General features: G+C 34.5%; 1 protein-coding gene across 1 annotated transcript in view; it reads left to right on the top strand.

Annotated features, from left to right (window-relative positions):
- LOC107680937 (potassium voltage-gated channel subfamily KQT member 1-like) overlaps positions 1 to 11986 on the top strand; it is a gene marked incomplete at its 3' end in the record, with an annotated part of 48390 nt that overhangs the window by 20869 nt on the left and 15535 nt on the right. The window contains exons 3-7 of the mRNA XM_016477032.1: positions 4307 to 4397; positions 6015 to 6141; positions 7584 to 7662; positions 7800 to 7896; positions 9721 to 9861. Coding sequence (XP_016332518.1) covers positions 4307 to 4397; positions 6015 to 6141; positions 7584 to 7662; positions 7800 to 7896; positions 9721 to 9861 — 535 coding nt within the window. The remainder of the gene's footprint in view (positions 1 to 4306; positions 4398 to 6014; positions 6142 to 7583; positions 7663 to 7799; positions 7897 to 9720; positions 9862 to 11986) is intronic.

Genomic DNA, 11986 nt, shown 5'->3' with positions numbered 1-11986 from the left:
TATAGGGTGGTTGTGTTCACACACTGCCAACACACATTTCAGTTCAAACAACTTGTAAAAGTGCATATAGCATCATATTACCCCTTTAAAAAAGAAAAACCTTTGCTTTCTCTTTCCTTCATCCCTCCCTGTCTAGCTTGTAATCTGAACAATATCTGAAACTTTGTATTACGAGCACTTCCTGTGTTTATTTGCCTCTTTATGATGAATCGCTTGTATTCCTCAATTGTAAGTTGCTTTGGATAAAAGCATCTGCTAAATGAATAAATGTAAATGTAAATGTCCTTGGTTATCGCTGTAAACAAAGCAGCACTGCACTTATAAACACTACTTTAGTAGGCCTATGCATTATACAGAGACAAGATGAAAAGAAAATACCATCTAAACTAAACTAAACATCAGTTCCCCTCAGAGGTATGTATACATATGGTAACACTTTACAATAAGGTTCCATTAGTTAATGTTAATGTATCAACTGACCTGAATGAACCATGAACAATACATTTATTACAGTTTTTGTTTTGTTAATGTTAACGAAAATACAGTCGTTCATTGTTAGTTCATGTTAATTCACAGTTCATTAACTAATGTTAACAAGCACAACTTTTGATTTCAATAATGCATTAGTAAATGTTGAAATTAACATTAAGATTAATAATGCTGTAGAAGTATTGTTCATTCTTTGTTCAAGCACAACTTTTGATTTCAATAATGCATTAGTAAATGTTGAAATTAACATTAAGATAATAAATGCTGTAGAAGTATTGTTCATTCTTAGTTCATGTTAACTAAAGTAGTTAACTAATGTTAACTAATGAACCTTATTGTAAAGTGTTACCATATATATAAACATATAAAGTAATAAAGTTATTCATGTTTTTAGACTATAGTCAATAATTGAACAATTATTATCATTTAATATACATGCATACACACTCACATTTTATTTCAAATATTGTTATTCATGTTTTCAGGATTGTAAATCACACACACACACACACACACACACACTTTTTGTAAATATATATAATTTATTTATATTAAATATACATACATGTCTACACACAAACACACTTTTTCAAATATTAATGTTATTCATGGTTTTAGACTAGTCAATCACTGAATAATGATTTTTTTTCAATCATTTCAAACGTTTTTTCAATATATATATTTTATATACAATAAAATACAGTATACAACAGTAATTAAATTATTTTTTACATATAAAATCGAATAAAGCCTGTTAAATTCATGTTTGCTTTCATATTTTGACTATTATTCACAGATGGTACCTGAACAGTTCATAGTAACAATTCCCTGCTACTGAACCTTTAGACAGATTTAAAGGGATATTCAGGTTATGTAACATTATTACTCTTTTAATCTATTGACCTGGCTCTTAATCCAAATTGGAGAAAACGAGGGAGGCCATATTTGTTCCATTTACGTGTGTCTCGTCCTGCGCTTCTGTTAATCCTGCTGTTGATGGTGTGATATCTAACATCTGCTCATTTCAGAAATGGATTAGAGGAGCATTTCTTCTTCCATACAGTGCTGTTGCAGTCGTTTAGCTCACTTTCTGGTTTTCTGTTTGGGATTTTTACATAAGCCCAATATGTTCTGAAACAGTATGCATTTGATATCTGAACATAATCGCATTGTGTGAATAGTGTTGAGAGTGTTTAGCGACAGAACTTTAAGAACTTCAGTCATAATCTGTTTTGGTCTTTTGGTTATGGTCTACTGAGTGAACGTTTAAAAGCCACTACTTTCAGTAATGCACAGCATCATTATCCTTCGGCTCCTTTTAGAGCAGAAACCTTCTGGAACCTGATAGTGTGGAAACTTATTAAGAGCAGAACCTTACAGTGCTGAATCAAATGGAGCAGAACCCAGAGCAAAAGCGTGTTCACCCAAAAATGAAAGTTTGCTGACCCTCTGGCCATCCAAGATGAGTTTGTTTCTTCAATAGAACAGTAAAGAAGATTCATGTCACTTTGAGAGTCAAATAAAGCATATCAAGGAAAATTAACACCCATCCTGTGCAAGAAACGGAACATTATTACCTGTAAGCCTCAGGCAAACTACTTTAGGAGAGTTTTATATTTCTCATTCGTAGTGCTTCATGGGATTGTAGTTCTTTCCTTCACTAAAGCCATTAAGTACACAGTCTTGTACCTGTATCTTTTTGCCTGATTGAAGTTTGTAATGTTGTGATTCACCTCGTAGCTGGTTCATGGCTTATAGCGCTTTAACAAAGACTTTTTTTTAAATCCCTATGGGAAAAATTAATGGGAAAAAATACTTGTGGAACCAGCACCACTGAAAAGGGGGGAAGAGGCACTGTTACATTCTCTATGCGTCGCTTATAATAAGTGGACATGGCAACACTTGAAGAGCAGTCTTCTAAACATGATCAAAACATGACGCCTCTGTCGACAGTGATTTAGTTCAAATAGCCAATCACAACGAGTTCATGTAATATTACTTTGGTCAAAAAATAGCGGATAACAAACGCACAAGATGCCAGAACGTTGCTATGATTTCCAGTGTGCCAATCATTGCATTCTTGGAAGTGAGTTCTATTTTAGGGGATTCACTCCCATGTTTAAATGCGGTTGTCACACCAGAAACTTCACGTGTTTGTTGCCATAGATTGGAATCTTGTAGAGCAGAACGCTGCAGAGGGAGCCACTAGAATGTTTTCCTCTAGAATCCTATAGAATTATGAAGAACAGCCCTTTCAACCGAACCCAATAGGACAGAGCAAACCTTGGCTCAGTCAGGTGCTGTCAGTATGTGAGGATGTTTGAAACGCTCACATGCAGCACGTTAGACGAGCACCATCAGTCACAACAGACTCGAGCCGCTCCGAACCCTCGAGGGCAGCGTACATCTGGACGTGACGTAACTCCCGAACGCCTTTGCTGCTTCATCTTTTGTAATACACATGAGATCTCTGACTGCTGTGTGAGTCACGTTGTGTGTTTGTCTTTTTGAGTTGTGTGTTTGCAGAAAAAGCGTGTGTGTGCGTGTTTATGCAAGTGTGTGATCTCTCTCGTGGTTAAACTCTCTCCCATCTGTCCTCTGTGTGTGTGTGTGTGGGAATCCTTACGCAAACTATATGCTAGTTTAAGAAACACTGTTCTGTCTAGGGATCTTCTGCAGCAGGGTTTCTGAATGACTAGTTAAAGACGTCCTGTATAATTAGGCTGGCTGTGTTTTGCTGATGTGTTTTTGAACATCTGTCTGTATGTGGCAGTGCATTAAAGGAGATGAATTTAAAACTTTGGCTTAAGGATTTTAAGTACAAAATGGCACATGCACGTACAGGGAACAAAAAAAAAAGATGATAATAGATGGAGTTAAAGACAAGGTGCAAATCGATTGCATTATTTCTATAGCATTTTTCAGGGTCTCTCTTCAACAATATAACATTATTATTTTCTATTTTAAAATAGTTTTATTGTTGTTGTTGTTATTACCTGCATGTTGTCTATACTTATTACCCAGCTAAGATATCTACTATTTATTTATTTATTTATTTCACTGCAAGTATATTTTATTTATATAGAACTTTGCAGAATGGACATTATTCCAAAGCAGCTTTACAGATAAATATTGCAGGATTAATGTCTTAAAGAAAAATAGAAAATTATACCTTAATATATTTGTTTGTGTCCCAGTCTGCATGCTTTGTCTTAAATGCTATACATGATTACTGTTAACGTCTCAATTCATAGTATGCATTTTAGCATGCATTTTTGTGTCAGAGGTGTTTAATGTAATTTTTGTAATACTTTAAATATAATATTTGTTGTGTGTGTTTTAAGTGTGCATCCATGCATGCATTTGTGGCTAATACTACTCACAAGCCCTTGCATTACAGGAGTTTTTGACAGTACTTTTTTTTTTACTTTTCCAGTGGCAAAGAATGCAAGGGAATTTTTGAATTTGTAAACCTAAAAGTTACACTGAATACTGAGCAAGCAATGCATTTATTTAGATACTAATGCAAACAGTATGTGACAAAGTGTTGAGTAATACTGCATTATCAAGGAAATTTGTTGCAATACTGGCATACTGACCCATAAGTAACTAGTTGCATTTGTGAATTGAGATGATTTGTTATCAGAAACCAATTCTATTCAAATTAATTTAAATCTTCATCAGGCTCTATGAAATGACCTTAAGCGATTTTGATGGGAACAGATAATGATGTGGTTGTGAATAATTAGTTGAAATCATTAAATGGAACGAGATACACCTGTGTGTAATGACAGGTCTACCTACTTTATGTCCGCAGGTTCCTCATGGTCCTAGTGTGCCTGATATTCAGCGTCCTGTCCACCATTGAGCAGCATGCAGACTTTGCAACAGGCTGTCTCTTCTGGATGGTAACCGTTTCACAAGATATCAAATTTTTTTATTTTTTTTATTTTTCATTTCATTTCATTTCAGCGCATTTCATTTAATTTAATCTTAGCTCATTTAATTTCACTTTTAATTTCAGCAGAAAATACCAAGTGTTTGTTTATACTTATTACCCAGCTAAGACTTTTATTTTATTTTATTTTATTTTATATTATTTTATTTTATTTTTTTATTATTTTATTTTATTTTATCCAAGTTCCAAGTGCTTGTTGTTTATACTTATTGCCCAGCTAAGACAGATACTTTAATGTTTTTTATTTTTATATTTTATTTTTACCTCAGGAGAAAATACCAAAACACATATTTTATTATTCGGCAGAAAATAAAAAAGTATTGATTTATTTATTTATTTCTATTTAATTGTGCTGCAGGTGACATGTCCAGTAGCCTAATGCAGTAGCGTATTCTCCCACTGGATGGCAGTGTCATATCTCAGTAGAGCTGATGTTGAGTTTATGGACGGGGTTGAAGGCTTGTATTCCCGTGAACACATTAAATGTTACTGATTGAGTCCCAGAGAAACCCAGAGGCTTTGAACAGCGTCCAGACATGCTTCATCAAACCAGCACTGTCAGAATTGAATGCATGCTTAATTGCACAGCCTAGATGACAGATTTTGATGAGAGACACGAGCGAGTGTGTATCTATTTATACTGTGTGTGTGCGATAATACCCAAAGATCTCTTAAAACGGAGAGTTTTAGACAGCAATCAAAAGTCAGAGATCTCAATATAAACATTTCTCATCAAATGGACAAATATAAATCTCTTACTGGAATAAAGCTCTTCTGTAGACTCTTACTGGATGACAGGTATTGACTGATTTGTGTCTGGTTTTATTACTTGGAAAAGATACAATTTTTGTATGTTTTTTTTAAATCCTCTGAACAGTACAACCGATTCAAATCAAAAGAAGCACTTGAAATTCTAGATTTCAAATAAAAAATCCATATAAAAAGATGTTTAGTATAAAGGCAAAGTTGAGCCCTAAATGAGACATTCCCAAACTGGGAAATCCATTATGCCTCCAACTAAGAGTTAATTTAGTTTAATTATTTTATTAATTATTAGTGACTCATTTCCCATCAAGCTGTTCCACATTCTTTTATATAGCGCTATAAGTTGAAATGAATAGGTTAAAATAAATGAGTTTAAGATTTAAAAAAAAATAATTCAGTTAATGTTTATTTTACTTCAAGTTTTTTTTTTTTGTAGTTTACATAACTTTGTTTTTAATTTTTTCATCAATTGATCTTAGCTTCTCCACATTCATAGAGCGATGCAATTTGATATTTTTGTGAATAGGCTTGCATGCAGTTTGTATGTTTCTGCTAGTAGGCTATAGTTATTGTTAGCGCTCTTTTGACTTGTGTAAGCAAACTGCAGTCAGGCCACTCATATCAACCCAGAGACCCCGGAGCCGTTCAGGGTCAAATGATCATGAGGGGAGCTCCAGATCAGTGTGTACTGCTCGTCTCCTCCACATGTGCCGTTGATTCAGACCAAGCCAGATCCTCTGGCATGTTGTTTAGACACACATATGTGCATACAAAGATCCACCTGTTTCTTTCTGCTTTGCAGGAGATCGTGCTGGTGGTGTTTTTCGGGACAGAGTACGTGGTCCGGCTGTGGTCGGCCGGCTGTCGGAGCAAATATGTGGGCCTTAAAGGCCGTCTGCGGTTCATCAGGAAACCCATCTCCATTATAGGTATCTGACATACTGGCATAATGCTTACTGCATACTAACTTAAAATAGTACGTGAAGCAGAATGGTACATGGTTGTCACTTAACCATGCATCATTCAATCGCAGATTAGACTATATCTTTTGTGTTTTTAATCTGATTAACTTCTTCAATTTTGGCAGTCCAATCCAATAATAAATCAAGAAAAAATAATGTGTGGCTTATATTACTTCAGGTTCATTCCTCATACTGGACATTATTTTATTTTATTTTATTTTATTTTATTTTATTTTATTTTTTTTATTTATTTATTTTTATTTAATTTAATTTAATTTTATTTAATTTTATTTAATTTTATTTAATTTTATTTAATTTTATTTAATTTTATTTAATTTTATTTAATTTTATTTAATTTTATTTAATTTTATTTAATTTTATTTAATTTTATTTAATTTTATTTAATTTTATTTAATTTTATTTAATTTTATTTAATTTTATTTAATTTTATTTAATTTTATTTAATTTTATTTAATTTTATTTAATTTTATTTAATTTTATTTAATTTAATTTAATTTTATTTTATTTTATTTTATTTATTTTATTTTATTTTATTTTGGAATGGTTATCTGGTTATTTTGGAAAATTATCTCCAGTGTTGATTAATAGTTTGAATTGGTTTTTATTTTTATATTTTCAGTTTTCATTTTAGGTTTTCTTAAAGTTTTAGTAATTTTGTTGTGTGTTTTTGTCATTTTATTCGTTTCTGTTTTAATATGTCTATATAGTTTTTATTAATTTTTATTTAAGATTTAGTTTGAATTATTTTAGTATATCAAGTTACACTAAATGAAAATGAGAAATGTTTCCATGGCAACTAGCAGAAATAAAATAAATGTAGGATTTAATTTTTTTTTTTTTTGTGTGTGTGTGTGTGTGTGTGTGTGTGTCATTTTAGTCTACATATTTTAATAACCCTGGTTACATCAGCTGTTTTTTTTTGGATTTTGCATCCAAAATGTTTTTCTTTCACCTTAAAGTCATCATTATCACTTCACTGAAATATATATCCATGTAGGCTAATCTCTAAATTAATATGACACATAAACAGCATGCAGATGAACAAAAAATGAAAAAAAAAGAATAAATAAATAAATAGCTTTAGATGGACTTTATATTTATATATTTTAATAGCTAAGGTTACATCAGCTGTTTTTTAAATAGATTTTGCATGCTTACATTTTCTTTCTCCTTAAAGGGATAGTTCACCCAAAAATGAAAATCACCTCATGGTTTACTCACCCTCAAGCCATCCTATCCATTTAATGTCATTATTTTCACTGAAATATTTGTCATAGACTTTAGTAATTCATGTAGCCATTTTGCTCTTTATCTTGACCAAGATTATTTATACTTTCAAAAGCTCAGTGCATGAATGAATTTGGCCTCTTCTTTCGCTCATGACACAGATCTGATAGTGGTCGTCGCCTCTGTCGTGGTTCTGAGCGTCGGGTCCAATGGGCAAGTGTTCGCCACGTCCGCAATCAGGTACAGATATGACTGACAGTAATATCACCATCCATGTGTTTGATCAGTAGAACATCCAACAACGATCATATGTCATTGATGTTTATTGTAGTGCATCGCTCTGTGAACTAAAGATGCTCTGTTTTCATTGACTGTAGAGGGATCCGTTTCCTCCAGATCTTGCGGATGCTGCATGTGGATCGTCAGGGTGGAACGTGGAGGCTTCTGGGATCCGTGGTTTTTATTCATCGGCAGGTGCGCTTGGTTTACGCTGTCAAATTCAGGCCTGGGTTTATTGCCATGACCGCAATACTCACCTTAATACTTTACAGATCAATGAAACCCACTGATTTCATCAAACAGAGCTAATCAGCGCACGTCTGGCGTAACCAACCTCAGATTTTCTCTCCAAATATGACCTCGTGAATACACATTATGATAATCTAAGCTGAGAGCTCCCGTTTCAGTGATCTGGCTTTATGAGTTAAATCCAACCAGTTCACGCACACATTTTCTCAATCACTTCACCGTTGACGCACGTCTTGTGAAAGGGCTGAAGTTCTCAGTGGATCAGGCGTGATTGGGCTGATTCATTCAGAGCCCCGTGTGCCTTCACATGCACTCATGGACTTAGGGAAAGTTTTCCTTATAAGGTGCTTTTATACTCCATGACACTCGCCACGTAAACCGTGTTCATTTCAACCAGTTTAAAAGTCTCATTCATCCTGAGATGATATATTGCACCAAAGATATACAAAGTTTGTCATCAGGTTTTGATTCCTCTGGACTGACTGAAAATAAAATAAATACAATAGACATAAATAGACAATCTTTTGGGGATCCTTGAAATAATCAGGAACTCAGCAGGAAGTCATTTTCCGAGAGATAAAAAAAACAAACATCCTACATGTTGTACTTATCTTAATTAATTCATTCATTTTATTCACTCATGCAGTCATTTTTGCTTTTTTTCATTTATTCATTCTTCACACTTATTGTTTATTTATTTGTAAATTTTTATTCATTTATTTTTAATTTCTATAAATAATTTTTCATTTTTTTGTTATATTAACTCTTTCCCCGCCAGCATTTTCGAAAAAAGTTGCCAGCCACCGCCAGCGATTTTGATGATTTTCACTAAACTTTGATGGCCTCCAGTATATTTTGCTGTATGAATATTTGAATATGCAACGCACCAAAATAAAGATCAGAGCCTCTACTTTTAAACAGTTTTTTTTCTAGCTTAAAGCATTCTTTTTTTATCAACACTTGAATATAGGTAGGTTTCATAAAAAATGCATAATTTTGAGCAAAAAGGTGAGAAAATCACATTTTTATCAAAAACTACATCTGGATAATATTCAGTACGATTATCAAAGCATAAATCCAGTAAACTGCTTCCATCAACACCTCCAAAGCTTGCACAGACATCACTTCCCGGATCAACATTTTACTCCGTAACATTATGCAGTTTTCATTTAGATGCTGCCATTGCTGATGATCGCATTATTTTTCATATGCATCTGTTTACATAATACATCGCTCGTTTCTCCGTTCTGTTCACGTGTGTTTTTGTTCGTAAAATCTCGTCTTTGGCGGGGAAGCGTTTTCTTGTAAAAGACGAGATAACTCGTCAATGGCGGGGAAAGAGTTAATTTAGAGATTACAGTGGTATATTTGTAGCTTATAAAAAACATTTTTACTTTAAACTTTAAAGGAGATTTTCTCAATATTTAGATTTTTTTTTTGCATCCTCAGATTCCAGATTTTCAAATAGTTGCATCTCGGCCAAATATTGTCCCATCCTAACAAACCATACATCAGTGGAAAGCTTATTTATTTCGAAAAATTGACCCTTATGACTGGTTTTGTGGTCCAGGGTCACATTTGTCACACCACAGCACTATTTAAGTAAATTAGCAATAGCAAAAGGTAAATGGTGACCAGATCTTAGGACATTGCTAAAATGTTCACCTAATGCCAAACACACACCTTATTAATTTACGTTTATATACATTCTAACCTAAAATCTTGGAAATAGGTTAATCTATGTTATTTGCCTATTTTCCCCCGATTCAGGAGCTGATCACCACGCTGTACATTGGGTTCCTGGGTCTGATCTTCTCGTCGTATTTTGTGTATCTGGCGGAGAAGGACGCAGTAGACGAGGAGGGGAAGACAGATTTTTCTAGCTATGCTGATGCTCTGTGGTGGGGTGTGGTGAGTTTATTCTTCTTCGTTGGAAATCGGAGTTATTGGAGTTGACAAGCAGTGAACACATTGCTGACAAGACCAGCTTAGACTAGTTTCCATTTGATGACTGACTGAGGAAGTCTTGCTGGTTAATCTAGTTGGTCTGTTTGAAGACCTTACAGTACTGCTTTTTACATCAATCATGGTCTACCATAAATCATTTGAGTAGTTCACCGTTAGGTGTGTTTGTGGTTTTTATATAATTAAAATCTACTATATTGCCCTCTGGAGATCTGGCATTGCCTCATACACCGCTAATCATGAAGTTTCTCGTCTGTTTGAATGTATATCAAGTAAGTTTTTAACATATGCCCATGTTCTCCACCACATATGTGACCCTGCAGCACAAAAGCAGTCTTAAGTCGCTGTGGTATATTTGTAGCAATAGCCAACAATACATTGTATGGGTCAAAATTATTGATTTTTCTTTTATGCCAAAAATCATTAGGACATTAAGTAAAGATCATGTTCCATGAAGATATTTAGTAAATTTCCTACTGTAAATATATCAAAACCTAATTTTTGATTAGTAATATGCATTGCTAAGAACTTCATTTGGACAACTTTAAAGATGATTTTCTCAATATTTTGATTTTTTGCACCCTCAGATTCCAGATTTTCAAATAGTTGCATCTCGGCCAAATATTGTCCTATCCTAACAAACCATACATCAATGGAAAGCTTATTTATTCAGCTTTCAGGTGATGTATAAATCTCAGTTTCGAAAAATTGAGCCTAATGACTGGTTTTGTGGTCCAGGGTCACATTTCATGATGCTTGGGGAGATTGCATTCTCAATGAAGGATATACTAGCTTATATGATAATTCTTATGCTGCTATTATGTCAAGCATGTACCTTAAAAACTGCCTACTTAGGGAGCACACTAGGTTTTGGAACAGGGCCTCAGCGTGGATTGTTCATGGGTGTTATATGTCAGTGCTAGTTGAACAGTAATGCACTGTGTCTCAAATAGTGTATATTTTATATCAGGTCTGGTGATTTTCGGGTCTTGCTTTGGCATGGTGAACTGAAACTTTAATTGAGGCTCTAAAATGCATTTAAATGTCCAGTTATTTTCTTTCTGTCGTTTTGCAAACCACACGAGAAAAGAGGGTCATAAAGCATCCAGCTACCCACTCGAAAGTCTGTAGGAATCGGTCCTGGATGAAGTTTAGAGTGCAGTTAATTAAAAAGCTGAATTCAGTGTGAACCGTAATGAGAAACCAATCATACAGCTGTACGGGGAATCTGAGAGCCACAAAAGCTCGGCCAATGTCCCTTTCACCTCTGGCTCAAAGAGCTTTCTACTCTGTGCCGTAAAGTGTCGGATCCGTTAATTAAACCTTTAATTGCAGAGGCTCTACCTTTCTGTGAAGAGGGTCAGAAAGCGTATGGCCACCCGTCGGCCCTCGAATCTCAGACAAAAGCAGTTGTTTGTATGGAGGAGGTGGCATTGAGAAACCCTCGACGGGGGTCGCTCGCTTTTGTCACTGTGAAGTCTATAAAACGTAAGATTGAAGAGAGGAATTACAAATGGAATCGACTTGAACTTGCAAATGAAAAACTGAGCAGTGGATTGAAGAAAATAGCCCAAAGCAGAGCTTTATTGCTCAGAGTTTGTTCTTTCATTGCTCAGGAGATTTAATGGTGTCCCCGACGTGCTTTATTTACATATTCACTTTTGTCTCCGATGTATCGACATGACGAGTTGATAACTGTTATACAGTGAGAGTACAGCGGTGTAAAATTAGCATGTTGAGATCATACTGAGATCATATTGAGCACTGTTTGAGACATTGAGATCTCTTCTGAAACTCTTACTTTGTTTGGTCTTCCAAAAGAGGACACGACTAGAAATCAGTAGAAATCAGAAATCTGGAATATTTACAACACTGTTCCAGAACGCTTCAACCCAAATATTCAGACGTAGAACACATTTTATGGAGGACCGTTTCCTGATGCTGGGAGAGTAGACTACAATGCCGGCTGTTCTGACTCACAGACTGTAAATATGTTTTTATATTTAATGAATTTGCCACTGACGATTCAAACGCGAGTTTTGAGCAGTGTAGAGTAGTGCTTGTTGTTTGT

The sequence above is a fragment of the Sinocyclocheilus anshuiensis genome, unplaced genomic scaffold (genome assembly GCF_001515605.1).
Source record: "Sinocyclocheilus anshuiensis isolate Anshui unplaced genomic scaffold, SAMN03320099.WGS_v1.1 scaffold1716, whole genome shotgun sequence".
NCBI lineage: Eukaryota > Metazoa > Chordata > Actinopteri > Cypriniformes > Cyprinidae > Sinocyclocheilus > Sinocyclocheilus anshuiensis.
The sequence above is the reverse complement of the archived record's forward strand: the minus strand, read 5'-3'. Positions and strand labels throughout refer to the sequence as shown.